Source organism: Pipistrellus hanaki (assembly GCF_964339955.1).
Source record: "Pipistrellus hanaki genome assembly, chromosome: 5".
Taxonomy (NCBI): Eukaryota; Metazoa; Chordata; class Mammalia; order Chiroptera; family Vespertilionidae; genus Pipistrellus; species Pipistrellus hanaki.
Window position 1 is genome coordinate 16,806,981 of NC_140507.1, and position 24,574 is coordinate 16,831,554.

The 24,574-nt window shown below is 39.7% G+C and overlaps 1 protein-coding gene across 7 annotated transcripts in view; it reads right to left on the reverse strand.

Annotated features, from left to right (window-relative positions):
• GRIA1 (glutamate ionotropic receptor AMPA type subunit 1) overlaps nucleotides 1-24,574 on the reverse strand; it is a 264,606-nt gene that overhangs the window by 39,282 nt on the left and 200,750 nt on the right. For all 7 annotated transcript variants that reach the window (XR_014795150.1, XR_014795151.1, XR_014795152.1 and 4 more), the window contains exon 12: nucleotides 1,097-1,295. Coding sequence is in view for 4 of the 7 variants with exons in the window: in XM_084885451.1 (XP_084741577.1) it covers nucleotides 1,097-1,295 (199 nt within the window). In the remaining 3 variants the exon portion in view is untranslated. The remainder of the gene's footprint in view (nucleotides 1-1,096; nucleotides 1,296-24,574) is intronic.

A 24,574-nucleotide genomic window follows, 5' to 3' on the forward strand; every position in this document is an offset into this window, starting at 1 on the left:
TTGAGAGCCAAATTTTTTAAACTTAAACTTCTTCTAATGCCACTTCTTCAAAATAGACTTGCCCAGGCTGTGGTATTTTGTGGAAGAGCCACACTCAAGGGGCCAAAGAGCCGCATTAGGCTTGCGAGTCATAGTTTGCTGACCACAGACCTAGAATGTAATTAGCCTACCCAGGTCTGACCTGGTTTCATGATGTCTAGAAATTTTACAGATCTATTATTTGTGGTTAACAAACCCTGCCCAGTTGCCCTCAATACCTAAAATCTCATGTTCTTTAATGAGAAGGATATTTTCCTGAAGTAGTGGTTTTCTTTTGTGAAAGTGCTTTGGACCAAGGATTGTCCCTTCAAGATGGATATACCTGAATCTCCCTGAGGGGCCTACTGGTAAATGGAACCTCCATCTTCTATTGTTTCCCTTGTATTTCAGATGCCTTGTTTCTTTTAATCTCATAATGATGCTATGAGATAGACACTATTCTCATTTTACAGATAGGAAATGTTGTTAGAGAGGCTAAGAACCACCAAATGGTAAAGGATGGGGCCAGGTGCTGGACCTAGGTCTGGCTGATCCTAAGTCTTGTGTGCCTTAGCTCTCTGCTCCTTTGCCTTGATTGTGGCCTACAGCCACATGACATCTCTACCACCTCCACTCCATTGTCTCATTTTCTCTCTTTTGTGACAGTTTTTAATAGACCACCTCTTCCAGTAATTATTTCCCATATACCATCTACTATTTATCAAATCTCCAAGGAGGGGACACAAAGGGCATCAGGTTGGAATCTCAGCTACTCCTAATCAATTACTAACAAGTCTGTAAGGTCCTTGCAGGAGCAGCTTTTAGAGGACCTGGCACAGACTGGCATGTGTAAAGGGTCTAATTCAGTGCAAGAGCTTTCAAGTTTCCACCAATAAAGAAATGTAATTTCTCAGGGATCTGCAGAAAGCTGATCCTTGTTCTGAATTTCCCTGACTTACATTCAGTTAAGCAGTCGCTCTGGCTGCCTAAAATCTCATGCTCTTTAATGAGAAGGCTATTTTAAGGACTGTAGTTGTTCCCTTTTGTGAATGTGCCTTGAGTCAAGGTGTGTCCCTACCCGGAAGAACTCCTTAGTAGATCCTGCTTCCAGTGTCCCGTACGCGATTTCTGTCTGCTTCGCTAGGTCCTCTGCACTCTCGATGGGCGACACCATCCTCTCCACGGTCAAGAAGGCAGCCAGGTTGGCTGTGTATGAGGAGATGATGATCAAAGTGAAGAACCACCAGACACCACCAACGATACGGCCGGACAGGGACCTGAAGGCCAAAGGGAGGAGGTGTCAGAAGCACAGACATCAATTACAGAGGCTATGTGGAGGGGCTGAGGGCCAGCCTGAGCCCCTTCAGCAGAGCTGTCAAGCCCTATTACACCCTTCTCCTTGGTCAGCAAGATGTGAGACTTAAAATGTCAGAGAGATCTCTTCTGCATTTTGTTCCTGATCACAAATAAAGACCTGTGGGGTTGCTGTCCTTCAGGGATGATAAAGCCCCTCAGGTATATATTCACACTCATTTTCACACGTACATATATGTCAAGACAGATGCCAGCAAAGACACAGATATATCAACACTTGCCCCCCAAATCACAAATAACATGCAAGACTTCTGTTAAATGTGGTGACATACTATTATACACCAAATGTTTGTGCATACATATATGAATATAAATGTATTTATACACAGGATGCGCATATTTGATTATGTCCAGAAATATTTTCAGACTGCTTTTTTATTATTGGCTGGCAAAGGTCGCCAAAATGATGGACTAGAACAGTGGTTCTCAAACTTTCTAATGCCTCAACCCTTTAATACAGTAACCCATAGGTTGAGAACTGCTAGCAGGGTCACCTATGACCATCAGAAAACACAGATATTTACATTACGATTCATTATAGTAGCAAAATTACAGTTATGAAGTAGCAATGAAAATAATTTTATGGTTGGGGGTCACCACAACATGAGGAACTGTATTAAAGGGTCGTGGCATTAGAAAGGTTGAGAACCACTGGACTAGAAGAAGGGAAGGGAGGACATCTTGGAAATAAATGAGAACAACCGTACTCCAGCTACTTTGGAGAATGTCACTATTGAGTGGAGGCACATTTCCTTCCATTATTATAGAGAAAGAGAATTTGGCTAAAATAAAAGACAAAGGATATTTTGTTCTGGATCAAATAGCCAAAATGACAATTATACATAAGGTGTGAAGTTTATCCTTAATCTGTTTGGAATCTAGTTCTCTCTTAATGCCTAAAACAATACTATGAGCTCCACGAGAGTAACAGAATCTTTTAGTTCTTTTGTGCAGTGCTATACCTCCATCACAGAGCACACACAGTAGGCCTCAATAACAAGTGAATGCATAAATGCTGCTGCCCCTCTCCTAACCTGGCAGCTCTATTCTCACTGGATTCTAGAGACCAGGAATAGTTTTCAGGGCCAGGAGAACCCAAACCTGCTTAGGATCCAGCAGGTCTGGAGTCATGGCCTTGAACCAAGTCTTCAGGAGGCTACCTCCTCTTCCAACATTACTGAACTGAGAGACCCAGCTGAGGTGTCCCAAGTGGGGGATTATCTAGTGAAGTTCAAAGGCTTTCCAAGAAAGTTCCAAGCCTATGGCCCCTCCTTCCTTGTTCTCCTTTAATTAATAGGCATCTTCTAGGCGGTGAGACAACTTACCCTTTAATGGTATTCCTCACATCCCCACTTACCTAATTAAGAGACCAAAGAAAGAGTCTTTTGCTGAACAGCCAACAAGTGCCATCCACAGAATACTTGGAGAGCTGGGGTAGAACTCTTCCAACTGGGATGATTTCAGTGCTTTGTTTGCATCTGATTCACAAGATGAGAACTTGAATAATTGACAACCCCCTACCCTCAGATCAGATCTGCTACAGGCAAAGCTGGGCCTCCATTCAACAACTCTGCATTTTCCCAGCTCCACACCAGAGGCAGGGGTGTGGAGTTATTAGAGGCCAGTTCTGGGAATGAGAGCCTTTGCTTTTTCACTAAGCAGCCACATTACCTTGGCTGGTTGCCTGCCTCAACTAGGTCTCAGTCTTCTTCCTCTGTATAATCGGTGAGTCTAACCCTACTTCCTGTGAGAAATGTAAACTTTCAGAATTATAAGGGCTCTTAATCCATTCTTTTCCTTTTACTGACACAAGTTATTGGCATTAAAGTGGTAGAGGGGAAAGCACTGTGAAAAGTGCTATTGAAATACAATACGTTATTTTTATGATGATTATTCTCCCAGGGAAGCACAGCGAAAAACAGTAATTTTCTTAGTAGGGAAAGGACAGCTGTGATCTGAATGCCTTGGAAGTCTGCCTAGTCACCTGAATGTTATTAGTCTCATAACTTGGCATAGCTATTCCCAAAACTCCCCAGGTAATTGAGGAATCCCTTATGTTTCTCCAGAATTGGCCACAATGTAGATGGTTGTTGAACCCATTACTTGAATTTCAAGTGTAGCCTTGCATATGGGAAAGGGATGAATAGCTTCATCTTGCAACTGAAAGAATAGCAGTAAAGAGATGTAAAACAACTTTCCCAGGGTCACAAGTGAGGCAGTGGCAGAGTAGGGAGTAGGAACCAGGACTTAATGTTTTCTGTCTCACACTGTGTCTGCTACAGAACATTCCCTTCCTTACCAAGTTATGATTTATTCATGGATGGCATAGACTTCTTCAACTCATGCCACCTCAGTGATGTTGCTTCACAGCCAACACAAACTTCTTGCAAAGCTCAGTGGAACCTTTGGGAACCATAGAAAGCAGTCTCACCACCAACATCACCACAGACTTAGAAGCCTGTTTGTATTTGTTTTTACTACTGCATAACAAATCACCACAAATGTGGAGGCTCCCAACAACACTTATTTATTATCTCATAGTTCTACAGGTCAGAGGTCTGGGTTAGGGTGTCTAGATTCTCTGCTCAGGGTCTCACCAGGCTGAAATCAAAGTGATGTCTTGGAGTCCTTTTGCAAGTTCACTGGTTGTTTGCAGAATTCATCCTCTTGTGCTTGTGAGATTAAGATCATAGTTTCCTTGCTGGCTGCTAGCCAGCAGCTGCTTTTAGCTTCTAGAGGCTGTCTGCATTCCTCATTACATGCCCCCTGCATCTTCAAGCCAGCAAGTGTGATAAATCCCTCTTGTTCTTTGAACCTCTCTGAATTCCAATAGCTGGAGAAAACTCTGCTTTTAGAGAGCTCATCTCATTGGTTCAGGACCACCTGGATAATCTCTGTTAATCTTAAAGGCAACTGACTTGGGACTCCACGTCTGTAAAATCTTTTCACAGAAGTACCTAGCTTAGTATTTGAATATCCAAGAGACAGAATCTTTAGAAATCTGTGTACCATACTTTTTATTCACTCATTTTATAAGCATTTCTTGTACTGCAGGCATTATTGGGCATTTGGGAGATAAAAGTGATACAGCAAAGACTCTCCCTTCCATGGAAAAAATGGGCAGTGTAACCTAGTGATTAAAACATAGGCTTTGGGGTCACATACCCCGATTATTTGTAAAGTGCTTAGCACAATGTTTGGTGCATAGTAAGCACCCAGTAAAGCAATCATTGCTACCTTATAAAAATATCTTCAATGTTAATTATAGTCCTACTAGAGGCTCGGTGCATGAAAATTTATGCATTGGAGGTGGGGGTCCCTCAGCTTGGCCTGCACCCTCTCAAAGTTTGGGAGCCTTCAGGAGCGGGAGGTGACTCAGTGATCAGGGGAAGGTGCTGCCCCCATCACACCTCTGATGCTGCCATTGCCAGCAGTTCAAGCCTTGGCCAGCCCTGGTTACCTGAGCCTTGGGTGGCCCTGGGCAGCTGGGCAGCTGCCACTCAAGGCTTGCCTGTGCCTCAGGCTGGCTCAGGGTAGCTGGGCAGCCATCATCCAAGGCTTGCCTGTGCCTCAGGCCAGCTCTGGGCAGCTGGGGGTTGAGGGGACAGGGGGGAAATGGAAATAGGTGTGTGGAGCAGTCTGGCCCACCCCGGGCCCAGCTTTGTTGCGTGCTTGCTACCCCGGTGGGGCTGAAGGGACTGGGTGCCACCATCTTTGAGAGCATGGCAATTAATTAGCATATTTCCTCCTTATGGTTGTGGGCACCACCATCTTTGCAACCGTGTGAAGGTCAATTAGTATATTCCCTCTTTATTAGATAGGATCTTAATTATGTGACAGGTAAGAGAGCAGTACTAATGGAACACGGAGAGCTTGCTAATCACCCTGCTGGCAGAGGGCAGGAAAAGTTACCAGAGGAGGAGAAACTTATCCTAAGTTTTGAAGGCTGAGTAGGAGATTGCCAAACAGAATAGGTGTAAGAGTGGGAGAAGGTAGACAGAGGTAAAAAGGAGGAGGTGAGGAAGATATTGTCTTCTCTGTAAACTTCCCACCCTTTGCCAGCAGAGCACTGAGTAACCCCTTCTCTTTTCCTATTACACCATGATAATTCTTTTAAAAATTTAACCACTCTGTTGTAATAATTTAAGATGGTATTATGATTATTCCTTATGGTACTTATTGATTAACAATGATGATGATGATGGATTGAACAAAGGCAAAATCCACAGAAATTGGGAGGGTAGGCTGACTGAAGAGGTGATATCAAAGTGTTTCGGTAATCTATGGGAGCAGGAGCTGTGGGAGATGATAATGCTCAAATGACAGTTCATGAGTGCCTTCTGGGTGAATTAATTCCAACATAGTCTTGGGACTTACTAATAGATGCTGGCTGCAAGCTGTCTCTTCTTGCAAATGATGTCTTTGTCTTTGTTAATTAGAGGAAATTTGTTAACTACATGCATTTTTATAATAATTTTGATAATCAAATGTATCATTAAATGCATACTTGATGCTAATAGAAGATAGTAAGGATCTGATTGGACCATCTTCTGGGTTCTGACAGTTAGGCATTTCCTGTACTGGGCATAGATTAGGAATAACTCCTGGTCTTTAAATATATATTTCAAATCTCCCAGTTTGAAGTTGTTGATCCAACTTCCAGGGGTTGGCAAGCTTGCAAAAGGCCAGGTAATAAATCTTCCAGGCTTTGTGGGCCTTACAGTGTCTGTTCTACTACTTGTCCCTGCTATTATAGTGTGAAACCAGCCATGGACCCTACATGAACACCTATACACATCTGTGTTCCAATAAAATTTTAATTACAAAAACAGACAGCATACTGGATTTGGCCTGTGGGCCATAGTTTTGTGACTCCTGCCCTCAATTCTACTGTGAATCGCACTTTTGATTTAAGCTAACATGCAACAGTAGTCAAGAAATTTTTAAAACTCATTTATCTAGTTATTAGTACCTCCACGAAAACACCTGGATAAAATATTGCAGTGATTCATTTGACACTTACTTTTGGGTATCCTCAGGGAGAAAAAGTAGAGGGCATTGGTCAAGAGAATGGGCTTATGGGTCAGATAAACTATGATGGAGTCCTGCCTTGTCACTTATTGGTTGTACAGCTTTTGGAAAGTCACTAAATCTCTTTGTGCTTGTTTCTTGACAAAGTGGAGTAATATTACTCATTTAAAAAGTACTCTCAAGAATTAAAAGAAATTATATATGAAGCATGTAGCACGTGCTGACAGAGTGAGCATTTCAGAATGGAGGCATGCAGACAGTGTGAGGAGCAATGGTGTGGCTACAGGTGGGGGAGCAGGCACTATGGCCAGGGCCTTCAGGAAAGCAGGTACTTGGGGTTGGGTGTAGGGAGTGGGAGGTATTAGACAGCAGTCAACATTTGATCCCATCAACCTCCTCTCCAGGACATCTCTGACAAGGATGTGGGTTTGAACATTCCTTATTTCAAAAGCATGTCTAGTCATCCTCAAGAGGAAGGGACCAGAAGGGAGACCCCTCCTGTGTGCCTCCATTTAGCTGAGCTCAAGAGGCCACAGAGCTCAACTTATTCCTTTTATTATCTGCTTCAAATGGCTGTTGTAAAAAAAGTAGTGGAAACAGAGGTGGGAAGCTCAGATGACCTGCCTCTAAATTTCTGGGAGGAAAAAAGTCCATTTTGACTAATGACTGGGATGAGCTATGTACAGAGAGGTTGGTAGACCAGGGTAAACAGCTCTGACCAGCTGCAACAATTCAACTGATGAGGCCACTTCATCCAAGATGCTTTGTCTGGGTGGCAAATCATCTTATTTGTCACTAGCTGCAAATCACTCTCTGCTTCCCTGGTAGAACTGGAGTGATTCATTTTAATTGCAACAGGTGGAAGATCCTGGACTTTGATAGTGAGTCCAAGGGGTGGGGATCTAGAGGCTGGACAACAAGGTCTAAGGAAATTCTAGTCATTTGTAAGCAAGTGTACTGCTCTTGTATTTGCAGAGCTATGTTTTAAAGAAGGATTGTCTTTTGTTCCTATTCCTCCTTTTCCTATTTAACTAAGGTTATGACACTGGGGAAAAATGCAGATCAATTCACTCATTTTTTAAAATTTATTAATTCTTTGGTTCATCTTTAAGCTTTGGTTTCCGCACCTGAAAATGGAGATAATGAATTCCATCCCATGAATTGTGAAAAGTGAGTAAGTCATGTCTGGCACTAAATACAGGCACAGGAAAGCTCAAAATGTCACCTGTGGTGATGATGTCAATTTCTTTTGGAAACACTCTTCTTAACTTCTCAATTTCCTCCTGCCTTGCAGGTTCATCTTTCTTAGTCTTCTTTGCTGGTTCTTCCTTTCTGCTTAATCTCAAACTCTTGTGTCCAGAACTCAGGCCTCAGCCCACCCCTATCTACAATCTTACCCTAGATGATCTGCTCCAGTCCCACAACCTTTAAAAGTAGTTGCTGGCAACTCCCAAATTTAGATTTCCAGTCTTTGAACTATAAACACATGTATCCCACTGCCTACTTGACACCTCAAACCTGAAATATCCAAAACAAAAGTCTTAATGAGCACCCACCCAAAAGCCCACATAAATACAAAATGACTTACTCTTCTCAATCTTCCCACCACTGTCCAGCCTGCTGTTCAAACCAAACACCAGAGAGACATTTATGATTTGTCCCTTTCCCTCATCCTCATGTCCAGTCCATCAAATCCAATCATCTCCATCATCCCAAATAACATTCTATATACTAGATATTAGTATTATATTTCCTTGCTTCTTCTTTTGTCCTTGTACAACCCACGTTCACACAATAGCCAGAGGGATATTTTAAAACTGTAAATAGGATCATGTTGTCCTCTAGCCCACTTAAAATCTGTCACATTTAGAAAATCAATTCAAATGCCCTACCAAGGTCAACCTGATATGACACACCTCTAATCTCTTGTCCTGTATTTCCTGCTTTGCCTATGTTCCATTCTCATTAGCCTTCTTACTTCCAAGAACACTCCATATTCTTTCCCAAGCATCACTTATCCACAGTTTCTAGACACAAAGGAATAGTTGGCACCATGCTAGTGTTAAAAATGAGACTTTTTCTACATATATTTTTGGGTTTAAGTTCTTAGAAGAAGCCACTTTCTTTTTATAGCTAGCTGTCTACTGGCTAGCCCACAATTCCAAAACATATGGTTTCCTTGTATCCAGAGCCCTCCCCAGAGCTCATACATTTTGCTCATACACCAGCTGGTTTCAGAAGTGAGGGGCTCTAAGGGCCTGGGTCCCTGCCTCCATGGGCATGTGAGGGCCTGGGTTGTCACCTGTGGTCCAACATAACAGTATTTGAAGTCCTTAGAGCTGGCAGCATATTTAAATGAGGGATGTTGTGGGCTTTTAGAAAAAGAGACTCCAAATGGTTAGCAAATGGGAGATAAAATTACCATGTGTGCTTTAATTAATGTTTGGTTAGCTCCAGCACAAGACATTTAAATGAGCTATTTTACTTAAAATAGCCAATTAAAATATCCATTTATGATGTAGTTTTTCATTCTACCTAGTTTCCTGCACACTCAGTCCTCCCACATATCTCCAACCAGGCTACCTGGGCAGCCCTGGAAGCAGAAAACTGTTTCTCTTCTTTGCCTACTCCCTCCATTCCCTCCTCCCGCAATCATCTCATAAAAGGGACACTTAGCTCTTTCTGAGGCTACTGTCTCTTCCATAACTATGATTTGGGACAAGTTATTTCATATCGCTGAGCCACAGTATCATCTATCTGTGAAATGGGAATAATAAGAACAATCTAAAACCATTGCTGTGAGGATGAACTTTATTGTGTTTAGCAGAATACATGGTAGAATAATAGCTGTTATTATTCAGAAATGAAAGATGATGTGGAAAGTTTTCAGTACATTAAGTGAGAAAAAGCAAGTTATAAAACAGACTATACTACATGACCCTATTTAAAAACACAAATTTGGCAGAGATAAATGTCTGGAAGTATGTAAGCTAAGATATTATAGAAGTAATCTAGCTGGCTGGATTATGGGCTTTCTTTTCCATCTTCTATTTTTTTATTTTCTAAATGAATACATGTAATATTTATAATATATAGAAAACCTAGAACATAATGGTTAAAATTATGGACTGTGGAATCCTGCAACCTGGGTTCAAAACTCAGCTTCTCTTACTGGCTGTGTGACCTTGGAAAAGTGGCTTAGACTCTCTAATTTTCAGCTCACTTATCTATAAAATGAAGATAATAGCAATATCTCCTCATATCAGCCATTAAGTATTATTGTTCTTTCATCACTAACTTGGTGAGTGGCAAGGAGTTAGGAAGAAGGAGGGAAAGGATTGGTGTAGACAGAGAAGTGAGGGAAAGTGATATTTAAGCTTAGAGCTGAAGGTTGAGAATGATCTAGACATGTGAAGAATCTGGAGGAGCAACATTCTAGACAGAGGAAACAGAAAGAGCAAAGGTTCTGGGGGCAGGAATAGGCTTTGTGTGTTGAAGGTCATTGATATAGCATAAGGCAATGGTCGGCAAACTCATTAGTCAACAGAACCAAATAACAGTACAATGATTGAAATTTCTTTTGAGAGCCAAATTTTTCAAACTTAAACTTCTTCTAACACCAATTTTTCAAAATAGACTCACCCAGGCCATGGTATTTTGTGGAAGAGCCACACTCAAGGGGCCAAAGAGCCGCATGTGGCTCGAGAGCCACAGTTTGCCGACCAAGGGCATAAGGTGATTCTAGAGATTGAGGCAAGGACTAAATCAAGCAGAGTGTCTGAAGCCAGGGCATGAGCCCTGGATTTAATGATCAAAATATAGCTCCAGTGCCGCCTCTTCTGAGAAGCCTAACTGGCTGCTTCTTCCTACCTTATTTTTCTGCACTCACCTATTTTTCCCATCAGTACCACTCCTTATTCTGCTGTTTTTCCTAATTACTACTACAGTAAATTATTATATCATTAAGGAACTTTAGATTTCTTCATAATTCTCTAGAACCTAATGCATTCTCTATATTTGTTGAGTAAGTATGAAACTCCATAAATAAGCAATTTGCAATGCTTTTTTCCTTGAGATTTCTATAAAGGAAAATGTTTCTTAAGCTAATTATTAGCAAAAACATAATTGTATGAAGAATTACTTATTCTATGAGTTAATAAACTGATTTCAAAAACTTTAATGGCACCCATTTGGAGACACTGGTATCTCAAATATAGCTATAATTCCTATATAGTCAGTTCCCTCAGTATCTTTGTTCTGCAAATTGGTTGTCATAGAGAAAATTATTGCATAAAGTTAAAAAATAAACTGTCTTTAAAAATATTATAGCCCAGCTGGTATAGTTCAGTGGTTGAGGTTAGACCCATGAACCAAAGAGGTCACTAGTTCAATTCCTGATCAGGGCACATGCCTGGGTTGTGGGCTCATCGATGTTTCTATATTTTTAGCCTTCTCCCTTCCTCTCTCTAAAAATCAATGAAAACATATTAAAAATATTATAAAAGACTGATGTCACAAGTTTAGGCAGAATTGTAAGGTGACATATGGGTATTGCTTTAAAATAGTAAGTTTGTGGTAATTTTTAAATATAGCAATAGAAAACTAAAGTATTAGTGGAAATCACTGTAAAACTCTTGACAGTTGAGGATGGCTGCAATAAATTCTTAACCCATTGTTCTGTTTTAGCCTGGTCCTCCACTTCTCCTGTTTTAGTTCGCTGGATGAAGTCAGTAGTTAGGAGTAAAGGCTTTGGTGTCAGGTTGCTTGGTCCTTCTGCTAAGAACTAGGGGGTGATTTTGGACAAGATACTTAACCACACTAAGCCTTAGTTTCCTCACTTACAAAATGGGAAGTGGTAGGCAGAAAGTTGGTCCCCTGAAATCAATGCCTTAATCCCTAGAACCTGTGAGTATAATTACATTACATGGAAGAAGAAACTTTTCAGATAGAATTAAGGACAGGGACCAGAACAGAGTGATTATCCAGTAGACTTTTTCCTAAAAAGTAGAAGAAAGTTGGTCAATGAGAAGACAGAAGAAGAGCCAGGAGAGATTCAAAGTGTGAGAGAGACTTGAGCCTCTATTTCTATCTTTGAAGATAGAGGAAGAAGGCCATGAGCCAAAGATAGAGGAAGAAGGCCATTAGCCAAAGAATGAGAAAGCTGAGGAGAGTTAGCTGAAAACCAGCAAGGAAACAAGGACCCGAGTCCTATCACCACAGGAATTCAAATCCGCCAGCAATCTGAATGCGAAAGAAAATGGATTCTTCCCGTGAACCCCAGAAAGGAATATAGTACAGCCATGTCACCACCTCTTAGGCCAGTAATACTCAATAATACTTAGGCCAGTAATTGAACTTTTGACCCATAATACTCTAACATAATAAATATGTGTTGCTTTAAGCTGCTAAGTTTTCTTATAGCAGCAATGGAAAACTAATACAGAGATGTTGTGAAGAGTAAATACATGTAAATCATATAGGACAGAGACTGGCATATAGTGAGTGCCTATTCCTTGGTACATTTTCTCACTGTTGTTTTTATTAGTCATTCACTGCTATGGCCACATTCACCTTCCCTGACCATTCAAATGCTTTCATTTGTGAACACCTCTTATCTTCTTGCTTCTCCATGTATGTCCTTAGATATTCTTCCTGAATTCAAGGTCTATTTCAGATGATATCATCTCCAAGAAGATTTTTCCAACCCATTCAGCCTGGTACAATATCTTCCAAGGCAGCACTCCCCGCTCCTCTTTACTAGCTATTGTATTTATTTAAACTCTAGGTTGTATGAGGGTTTGTTTTCTCTTTATTAAATTTTATGCCCAGTCAGTGTGGCTCAGTGGTTGATCCTCCATACTATTTTCTATGAACCATGAGGTCACTATTCGATTCCTGGTCAGGGCACATGCCCAGGTTTCAGGCTTGATCCCCAGTGTGGGGCATGCAGGAGGCAACCAATCAATGATTCTCAACATTAATGTTTCTTTAACTCTCTCTCAGAAATCAATAAAAATATTTAAAAAAAATTCTATATGATATGATAACAAATGATTCCCAAAACTTTGCTTAAAACCATCATGTATGTCTCCTTTTTAATATATTGTTTTGTTATAACAAGAACACTTAACATGAGACCTACTCTCTTAACAAAAATTAAGTATATAATACAATATTGTTAACTATAGCCACAATGTTGTGCAGCTTATCTCTGGAACTTATTCCTCTTGCTTAACTGAAACTTAATACCCATTGATTACCATATATCTTCAAGGTTCATCCATGTGGTTGCATATTGCACAATTTTCTTCTTTCTAAAGGCTGAATAATATTCCATTACATGTATATTCCACACTTTCTGTATCCACTTATCCATGATGGCTATCTAGATTGTTATTTATCTTGGCTATTGTGGATAGCATGACAATGAGCATGGGAATTTTAATATATCTTTGAGATCCTGACTTCAATTCTTTTGGATAAATATACAAGAATAGGATAGCTAGATTAAATGATAATTTTTAATTTTTTTGAGGATCCTTTATATTATTTTCTATAGTAATTATACCATTTTGCATTCCCACAAACAGTGTACAAGGGTTGCCATTTCTCCACAGTCTTACAACACTTGTCTTCTTTTCAGGTATATTTCTTGCTTATGCCACATGTGCAGGTTGGTTGGGGCTATTTTCTCTTCATTCTTCCTTTGGGGTCAAGACTGACAAAGCAGCTGTCACCAGGAACATCCCCAGTTGCATACTGGCTCTTAAAGCTTTCCAGTAGTGACATGTGCCACTTATGCTTATATTTCATCAACAAGATGAAATAAAATGACAGCACCTAGTATCAGTATGGAAAGGGACAAACAATACTATCCTGGGCACAAGAGGAGGAGAGCTGGGTATATTTGGTGGGCAGAATTCATGGCAACCACAGGTTCTTACAACATTGCCCTGGGAAGAAGTTTTTACCAGAGTTCCCATTTTATAGATGAAGAGCTTGAGATTCAGAAAGGATGGTGATTTTCCACATGTTTTATAACATGTGGAAACTAGGACCCAACTGTCCTTATGTCCCTTTGGCAACTCTATCAGAGGCTGTAATGAGCCTAATACTGGGCTGGAGATGCAGCAGAAAACAAGCTTGTTTCAGTCACCACCTCATATTTATTGTCTATTACTGTTTTCTGGTCTCCCAGCCCTCCACATCTGCCTCCCTTCTCTTTCTCAGCCTCATGGGCTACCTGTTTTTAGAGTTGTCCTCCCATACCCTGTACAACTAGATTACAAACAACTGAAAAGTAAGGGTAAGATTTCAACTTTGATTTATTCACAACCCCTAATGTATTAGGCACACAGCAAATGTTCCTTGGGTTGAACACAAAACTGCAAATGAAATTCAGTTTAGATGCCAAACGTTTGTTCTCTGCTTATATCCCCCTGTGTGTTCCCAAACAAGTGTATTAATAGGAATTTGCATGTGCAATGCCAGTTTATTAGAGATAACATTAGCTATCCACATATACTTGAAAAATATATTAATAAGATCAAGAATATACTTCATAAATCACTCTGAAAATTGCCAAAGTAATTTCTTAATCTCTTCTTTTTTTCTTATAAGTGATTCCATGTCTCCCAGTGACTTATACTAAATACACAGTACTAATTAACAGTCATGAAAACTGAAGCTTAGGAAGCTAAGGCAGATTAAAAATGAATTTTCCAGAGATGTAAAACTTCTTCCCATAAGGGATGTCATGTGTCTCACTATTTGGGTTTAGGAGAGAAAGGGAAGCCTGTGGGAAGGAGGATGGAGCCAGGCTGATTTGGAGGGGAAAACATTTGTCTTGCGCACCTGTCTGACCTCCTGGGGCCTAGCAGATCACTTGTTATTTCTACATGTGTGCTCTTGACCTAGTGGGAATGTTAGGAAAGGGCCTGCATTATTTTGCATCTCATAGCTCTGGGTTCTGACATAACTTGAAGCTGAATCCTGGCCCAGAATGGGAATGCAGTTTGTCCCCAGTCTACAACTTTGTTGCTGTTACTCATTACCACTTATTCAATAGATATTTACTAACTACTTTCTGTGTAATGGGCCAATGCTGGCAATACTTCCTAGGCTTACCAGAGGAAGGACCTTCTAAACTGAAGCCTGAAGGAGTTCACCAGAGAAAATAATAGGAATCAAAGATATGGGAATAAAAGATAAAAATGGTCCCCCAGTGGAGAAAGAGCAGAGGAATACAGGAGCCTTGGTGGGGAGGGTGTGAGTGGTGGGAAATGAGGCTGGCAAGGAGGCTATGCAGGGTCCTGCATTACTGCCAGGAGTCTGTTGCAGAAAAGCAATGAAGGGTGCCAAGCAGGAGGTGACATGAACCAATACACATATTTTGTAAAAACACTCTATAGAATGAGGGATGGTTGCGGTGATGCGGCAATAAGAATGGAGGCTTGGAGACAATAATATTGAGGAGCCCAGATCAGAGGTGATGAGTACCTGGACCATATATGTGGTAGCAGCAAGGGTGGACAAAAAGAGAACAGACTTAATTGTAGATTTAGGAGGTAGAATCTCCACTTGAAGATAGAGGGTAAAGGAGAGGGTTTCATTTTTATTTATTTTTGTTTTGTTAATTCTCACCTGAGGATATTTTTTTTCCATTGATTTTTTTAGAGAAAGTGCAACGGAGGGGGAGAGATAGAGATAGAGATAGAGATAGAGAGAGCGAGAGCGAGAGCGAGAGCGAGCGAGCGAGCGAGAGAGAGAGAGAGAGAGAGAGAGAAAAACAATGTAAGAGAGACACCTTGAGACACATCGATTGGTTACCTCCCACACATGTTCTGACCAGGGCTGGGGATCAAACCTACAACTGAGGTATGTAACCTTGATCAGAAATCGAATCCAGGACCCTTCAGTCCACAGGCCAATGCTCCATCCACTGAGCAAAACTGTCTAGGGCAGGGCTCCATTTTTTGTACTATTGGGTTCTACAATATTTCATGCTAGACATTCTAAAATGTTTATATTCCTTCCTCACATGCTATAAGAGAACTAACATGTAGTTCCATTTTATGTATGGAGAAGTTTAAAATTTGGCAAGGTTAGATGTCTAACACACAGCAAGTCTGAATCCAGAGTTGATCTTTAAGCCCTAGGCTATTCTGTATCTCTAGCCTTATCTTTCAGGTTTCTGGTTGGGGTATCTCAGAAAAGAATGATGACATTTGCTGAGATGCAGAACACTAGGAAAAGCAAATATTCTAGTAGAAACTTTCCCACAATTTCTGGTGTAGCAACAGCTAAGGCACAGCCCTGCACAATGACATCTACAACCTTGCAGGGATGTCTACTGTTTCCTCCTGCATCCTGTCTGGATGGGCACTCGGCCCGAGTTTCTGTTCCAGGTGAGCTAGATCTGCCCTGTTCCTGTTGCTCAACCTGTTCAGTTTCCTGGTGGGGTGGGGGCTCCTGTGTATATCCTTCTTTTAGCTTTTTAGCCATAACATTTAAATTAGTAAATTTTGGAAATGAGAAATGGGGTAGGCCCCAGGAGGGAGAAAAATGCCTTAGATAAAGGAGGAGGAGAGATACCTGGTATATTAAAGCAGTCAACTGGGGAGCAGCTGTGTTAACCATGCACAAGGTACCTACTTCATTTCAAGTCTGTTTCCCCATCTGTACATAAAATACAAGAGAGGGAATAATGCTTGCCTGCCTCATAGTTGTTGCAAAGATAAAATGCAATAATAGTTTACTGTACTTTGAAAATCAGTACACTGCTTCCAAATGAGAGGACTTAAACGTCTGATAGCATGAGGTAGAATCAGAGACACAAGTAATAAAAAGTACCTTGGGGATCATCAAGGTCATCCTGATTAGTTTACAGGTGAGAGAAACCAGGCTGAAGCTCAGAGAGATTAAGTGTCTTTTCCCAAAGTCACCCTCAAAATTAATGTTGGAGCTAGGTTTAGAAGGCAAAGCCCCCTCCTAAGCTGAAGGTTTTATCTGCTGTATTGCTTTGGAAGGATAACATAGTAATTGACCCCTGTGGGTTCTGGAGTCAGATCAATGAAGTTTGATCTCCCAGCTTTGCTACTCATTAATTGTGTGGTCTTGGACAACTTATGTAACACACTTGAACCTCATTTTTTATTATGAAATAGTCATTATTGCTATTCAAAGGGTTGTTAGGATGATTAAATGTGATAATGCTTACAGATGCTGGATAAACAGTGGTAGTGATTATTATTATGATTAAGATTATATGTTGCATGATTGCTGTATGTCACTATCCTCCCAACTGAAAATCGACCTATTCTAACCTTCAGAGGTTTCCAACCCAATGCATTCCTTACCTTAATGTGGTCTCCTTCTTAGAGATCAGGACAAAGAAAAGACCATTTCCTAATGATCCTCAATACTTAGCTCAAGCCTACCTCTAATCAAGATTACCTATCTTAGTTCAAAACCCAGTCAGGAGGTAGTGTGTTTACTTCGTTCTAGCCTAGTTGAATATTTTATGCAAATAACTGAGAAAGTTTGGAGATGGAGACAGTTTGATTAATGTAGGATGAAAGGGTTCATTCTCTTTTCTATGGGAAATCCTTATTCAGAGGTATGAAGGGCCTGGATAATTATGAAAACTCAAAAGTGTGATCAAATCTGACTCTAGAGAAGTGCACTTTATACCATTAAAGATAAAACTCAGGATGAGACTCTCAAAGCTAAAGCACCAGAGAAGAATGAAGCTTCTTTGAATCTAGGGCTATGTCATTAAAATGAGTTCTGGGTTTAGGCAACCCCAAACCCACAGAGATCATTACAAGGCTGGAGGCTGTGCCTGTCTCCTTAATAAACATCAACTAGGAACCACTACCACAAGGGGTTTAATCACATCTTGATTATATGTAAAGGACTCTTGCCTCCACCCAGATTCTCTATCCAAACTTGATGTTTGTGAATCTTAATAGAAAGTTTCAGTTTTCTTACTCCTTCCTCTCTTCTCGTGTGGCAATGATTGCCAAAGGGCATAACATACTAGCATCTACATATGCAACTCTGATAAGAAGAGATGAAAATTGGAGGTCATTTTATAGAAAGAATTATAGAAATAACCCTTTATATTATAGCCTGTTCCAGTTTATGAAACAGTGATTTCCATTAGCTCATAATTCCTGCCACAACCCTGTGTGCAGTTTTCTCTTCTCTTCTTACTTGATCCCAGGGTATCCTTTCACACAGGTATATATGGCTTCCTCTGTGATATATCCCTTCACTTGGATACAAGTCTCTCCTGGTTTTCCTCCTCTCTTCTGCCATATCTTCATGACTTGGAACACTCAGGGGTCCAGGGCTTGGAGCTCTCCTCTTCATTATGAGCATTCACCCCCCAAGGTAAACTTATCCAGTCCTATGGCTTTAAATACTGTATGTTCATGATTCTTAAAATGTTGAAGTCCAGTCTGGACCATCTTCCCCACTTCCAGAGTCATGAGCCTGTTCTGTATTTCCTCTTGGAAGTCTAGTAGTCATCTCACACCTAACATATTTCAAATCGAACCCTTAATTTTTCTCCATTTCACATCTGTTCCTCTATAAATGTTCTCTACCTTAGTAAATGGTATCATCATTCTTTTAGATACTGAGACCTAAAACATTAACTGCCCTCTATCCCTCACACCCTACTTCCAATCTATCAGAAATCTCATTAGTTCTGTCTTCAGAGTATATTTTGGGTCAGACCAGTTTTTAGAAACTCCACAGTTATCATCCTACTCTAAGCCCATCTTTTCTTACCTAGACTAATGCAATAACCTCCTAACTGATCTCCCTTCTTTAAATTTGCAATAGTTTGTTTTCTACACCATAGCTTTCAGGGTTTCTCAACCTCAAAACCACTGATACTTTGGATGGGTAATTCTTTGTGGGAGAGAATGTTTTATCCATTTTAGGATTGTTATCATCCTTGGACTGTACTCATTAGATTCCAGTAGCCCATCTACCCCAGTTTTGCCAGCCAAATGTGTCTTCAAACCCCATCAAATGTCTCTTGGGGGACCAAAACTGTAAATTTATCCCTGATTGGGACTCACTGAGTCAGAGAGAAATACTTTAAAAATGTAAATCAGATAAAATTGTTCTCCTGCTCTAAATTTCCCAATGGTAGTCCCAAGGGGCTGGGGATGGGTGGGATGGGAAGTTACTAATTAACTAGCCAAAAAATTTCAGTTAAATAAAATGAATAAGCTCTAGAGGTTTCCTATACAACATTGTATCAATAGTCAACAATAATGTGTTATAAACAAAAAATTTGTTAAAGAGGGTAGAGCTCATGTTAAGTGAGAATACTTATCACAATCAAATAAAAAAATTCCAAGTTACTAACAATCACTGAGAGGGAATTTGCTGAAACATCATTTGCTCTCCTTTTTACTTAGCTAATATACTCTTAGCTTAAATACAACTTCCCCTAGGAAGCCTTTGCTGTCCTATCCCATCATCTGGTCCAAGCTCCATGCTCTCATAACATCCTGCTCTTCCTCCTTAATAAACTCATCACACATAGTATACATCTCCTGGTTACTAAACTGGTTTCTGAACTGTGAACTTGAGGATGGAAACTGTGCCTCACTTATCACTGTATCCTTCCCTTGTGCATAGCACAGGGCTTAGAGTGGAGCATTTCACTAACTCTAATGTGGACTGACTGGAGTTACAGAATGAACCTGGCCTGTGCTAAAGATAGGGATTTGATATCCAACCTAGTTGGGCTGCTAGAAGCAGATGAAATTAGATACTACAGTGTCTTAGAATTTCTCCCTCCCTTCTTGTTAATCCCCATCCAAGAACATTTTCCCATTGATTTTTAGAATGGAAGGGAGAGGGAGAGACTCACAGAGAGAAACATCGATGTGAGAGGGACACATTGGTTGGTTGCCACCTGTATGCTGGTGGGATAGAGTCTGCAATTGAGACAAATATTCTCTTGGCCAGAATCAAATCTGGGACCCTTCAGTCAGCAGGCTAAGGCTCAATTTACTGAGTCAAACTGGCTAGAGCATCAATTTTCCTTTCTTATGCAGTAGTTCCACAATTATGCTGGTGAAACATCAAGGACAACCTCTGCTCCTAGGATTGTTAGAGAAATCCTTGGTAAGAAAAACCTTTTGTTCAACCAATACTATGTTCTCTGTGAGCATCTACTCTTAAGTGTCTACCCTGAGCTTGATGCCAGATGCCTTCTGGTGGAGAGGATGTTCCATACACAGGAACTTGTTGTGGAGCTTACATTCCAGCATGGGTGATGGCCATTTAGTGCATAATAGCATAATAAATTACTTAATTGCTATTGTAAACATTAGGGAAATTGAGGACAGAGGTGGGAAACTTTCATGTGGAGACAACTGCAAAGCAAAAATCCTGATTTAAAAAGGCAATGCAAGGTGCATCAGGAATGAAAGGAGGCCAGTATGGCAGCTGCAGGGTGGGGTGGAGGGGGGATGAGGGGACAGAGGAGTGCTCTGAATTGAGATTGGAGAGAAAGGCAGGACCCAGAATAAATGGGGTTCTTTTTTTCCTCCCCATCCCTGTCCCCTAGAAACTGTTTCAAATGGTTTCACTTTTAGGACACATGCTTCACATTTATTCCTTCTTTAGAATTGTGAACTTGCCATTCTCACTTGAACCAACTCCCCCCCCCCACCACCACCACCACGGAAATCCTATTCATTTTTCAATGTCAAGTTCAGTGCCTTCCTCCACTGTGAAGAACAAGAACTTGAAGAGCCACAGCCAATAAGGAGTGAAGAAAGGCACAGTCTGGGGAATACTGAGCAGGTCAGCTTAAATGGGATAAAAGATGCCTTTCTAGGGAGGTCACATCAGAATATGGCAGACCTTGGCATTTCTAAGTGATTTATAAGGGAGACAACTTAGTAGACTGTTAGAACACACACTTTGGAGCTAGTCAGACCTGATTTGAATCTGGGCTCCCTACTTTTATTAGCTGTGTGACCTAGAGCAACTCTGATCTCAGTTGTTTGTTTCTAAAGTAGGAATATTTACCCCTACTTTATAGGCACAGGGTTGTTACAGATAAGATAGAGTTAAGGACTTAAAATAGATTATGTATGCAAAGACAGTTATAACAGTGTCACAAACATGGTAAGTGTTAATTAAGTGTTACCATTACTATGATCATCATCCATCCTCATTCTTCCTTAACTAAATGGTAAGTGCATTAAATGAGATATCATGTAAATTCTAATATAATGTATATCTAATGGTGAATTATTGATAAATGCAAGTTACCCTCTTTCACAATCTCTTTTTTTAAAATAAGGACTGTGCCATTAACTTCTTCAGCAGGCACTTAGTGAGCCCGCAATAGATATTTGTTGAATACTGAATAAAGGTTGTACTTACTACTAATCTTCAGCACTGTGCTATGTACATTATTGCGGGCTAATGATATTCATTTTTGGAGAATCTTTGTATATATACTTTTCAAAATTAGTATGTGATTAGATAGAAAATTTGGGGCTAAATTTATATAAAATACTCTATGATAAGGAGGATTTTAATAGTTGAAAAAATAATTGAAATGGCAATTGTTTTTCTTCTCTCATTCAACTACTAAAAAAATAATGGAATTACAAGGAAATGAATCTGATTTAACTACAATTGCCCCAATGAAGAAGCTGACCCAAAGGACCCAATGATTAGCAACTGTGGTAATCTGGTGGCTACTGAAGTGGTCATAGGCCCATCAGGTTTAGTTTAATGTTCCATTTGCTATGGAGGAATAACACTTCTTGAGTCTTTAAAAGCAACTCAAATCTGCTTCATTCACTTGATTTCCTTTGAGAGAGGTAACATGGCAAAGGAAATGCTGTAAAACATTTGCCTTTCCAGATTCTTATGAGTCCCTTCATACAGGCACTTTGACCCCTGAAAATCAAAAGTGCTACAAGAGTACAAAGGAGACCCTTATCAAAGAACAGATTTACTTAAATTCATATTCCCATGATGCAGTTAGATCAAAATTTAATTAGCTTGAACTCAATTGTTCATATAGCTTTCCTGGAATGGCTCTATCACAGAATAAAGTCCATTTCTATTATCACTTTATTTTAATTGACCATTACAGAAAAAAAATAATTTGGTGTCATATGAATAAACACTCTTTTGTCTACTCTTTATCAGGTAATGAAGTAGCAGTAACACAATGTAATATTTCTACAGTAATTTACATGGTTTATATCAGTGGCTCAAAAATATGTTCCACTAAATTTCATTGGTCTGAAGAGTAAAAGAACTAGAGGGGAGTTCAGATAACAGGATCCAGAGTCAGGAACTCACGGGGAGCTCTCCATGGTTCTGCTGCCTGCAACTGGATCCACTTTATTGCTCTGGTTATGTAGTGGATTCCCTCAGCTTCTGCTCTCTCTTGTTCACCCTGTGTGTGGCAGGGCACAAGGCTTCCCAGCAAATGTTTTTGTTATTGGGGACCTTCATAACACCTCTGGACCTCCATGAGTGGCATGTGCAATATTAGGGAGGGACTGCTCTGTATCAGGCCCTCTAGTGGAAATGGATATAGAGATGAGTAAAAATCGGGTTCTGCTCTTAGGGAGCTCACATTCTAGTTGGGAAGAAAAGAGAGGAATTATATAATCACAAGTAATATCCTAAGGAAAAATATATTTTTAATATATTAATTTATATAGTTTAAATATATAAAATAAAAATAAAAATAAATATATATAGTTTATAAGGCAAGAGCTGCCCTAGCAGGTGGAGTAGAAGAGAGCAGGAGAGACTCCACAGAGAGAGTGATATTTGAGCTGGTCTGTGGAGAATGAGATGGGGTGGGATAGACTCTCCAGGCAAAGGGACAAGGAGGTGAAATTCAAAGAGAGATTGGAATGCAACAGAACATAAGAGAAGCCAGGATATAGAAGAGGTAGAGACAGAGACAGAGATAGAGAAATACAGATGGGACTAGAAAAGTAGAAGCCAGACTTTAAAGAACTTTGCCCTGTCCTGAGTCCACTGTAAGTCCTAACACATACGTTTGGTAAAACTGATTACAGAAGTACTGAAACAAATGTGAGTGTTTTAGAGGTTTCAGAAAATGATTGAATTATTTGATTTTTACCAGTACAGTTTTGATTTATTGAGTATGCAGGGTTTTGTTTTGCGATGACAGAAGGGGGATATTGCATATTTTATCCTTTTCAAAGCCATAGCATTTCACCATGGTTGACATAAATAGGGATGGGAAATTCACAAGATGAAATGGAACACAATTTTGCACAGAACAGTTTTTGCTTTTTGGTTCAAGTCCATGGATGAGTTTGCTTTTAGTGAGAGTTATTTTTATTTTTATCATGTTCAGAGAGATGGGTGATTCATGATTCAGTCAATACTCCTGTTTAACTGCCCCAGCAATCCATTACTTAGTAATAGTCTTAGATTCTACTGGCATGAACATGCTACCTTAAAAATTTTTACCCTTTTTACTTGTTCATCTCCTATAGTGTGACAATGCAATCCACAGCTTTCTCCACACATTGAGTTGAAACTCAGAGTCAATAAAAGCCACCGAATGCTTTGAATGCACAACAAATTTCTTCTTGTTCCTCACTACCTTCTTTCTCATGTTACATGCAATTTCTTCTTTTAGGTTAATTTAAATGAAGAGAATTAATTCCACTATGCCTTTCTCTGGCAGCTCTGAATTTCTGTGTTGTTTCATGTTTGAATGCTAAAAAATACCTTTTCTACCCCAAAGTGTCCTCAGCTTTACCCATCACTTTTAGGTGTTTAAAACATGGTCCAGAAAATCACTGACAGGCTCTCGGCTATTTATTTGTTCTAGCATTTGGGGAAACCACAACCACTGGTGCCCCAACAGAATCATACTATCTTATATTCAGAAAACACTGCAGACATGATCTTGTACCAGTCTCTGTGTAAATAGAATCCCTTCTACACACCCCAAGCCCATTAGAATCATCCAGCCTGTTTTATTACCTATGAGCAGGCTTCACAGACACCTAGTTACTAATTACCAACACTTATTCTAAAGTTATACTAATCAAGATTGGGTGGTATGGGGCAAGAATAGACAAGTACATCAATAGAACAGAATCAACAGTCCCAAGACAGACCAATATGCATTTAGTGACCTGATGTATGAAAGGGGGCATGTAATCAAGAAAAAGGATGGCTTTCTTTAAAAAAATATATTTTTATTGGTTTTAGAGAGGAAGGAAAAGGGAGAGAGAGAGAGAGAGAGAGAGAGAGAGAGAGAGAGAGAAACATAAATGATGAGAGATAATCATTGATTGGCAGCCTCCTGCATGTGTCTTACGGGGGATAAGCCCACAACCCCAGCATGTGCTCTGAAGGAGGAGTGGCTTTCTTAATAAATGTTGCTAGTTGCACATGTAATATCCATGTATAACAACAACAATAATAATCATCATCTTGACCCTCTACCTTGCACATGTCTATGTGACAGATCTAAAAGTGAAAGGTACAATTTAAAATAAATCACAGAAGAGTATCTTTGTGAGTTAGAGACAGGCAAATATTTTTTAAGCAAAATACAAAGAGTGCTAGTCATAAAGGAAAAAAAATTACTAAATGGACTGCATTAAAATTATATATTTCTGCTCATCATACAACACTGCCAAGATGGTGAAAATACAAGCATGGAATAGAATATATTGATAATTCAGACATCTGAAAAGGGCTTTCTATATCAGTGATATATAAAGAATGCTTGCATGATAATTATTAAAAAAAAACAAAACGGTAACCTAATAGAAAAATAGGCAAAAGTCTTACAAAGGTATTTTATAAAAGAGGCTATACAAATAGTTAATGAACATGGAAAAGGTTCTAGTCATAAGGTAAATGCAAATTAAAACCATAAAATGGCATTATAACTTACCCACTTGCTAAAATAAAAAAGGAAAATGTGGAGTAACTATAACTCATATACATTGCTGATGAGAGTGTAAATTTGTTTTCAGTTTGAAAATAAACCTATTTATAAACTGAAATTTATTTATAATCATTTTTAAAGAATCTACAACAGGAAATTATAAAAAGGTGACATAGGAATTTCTGTTTAGAA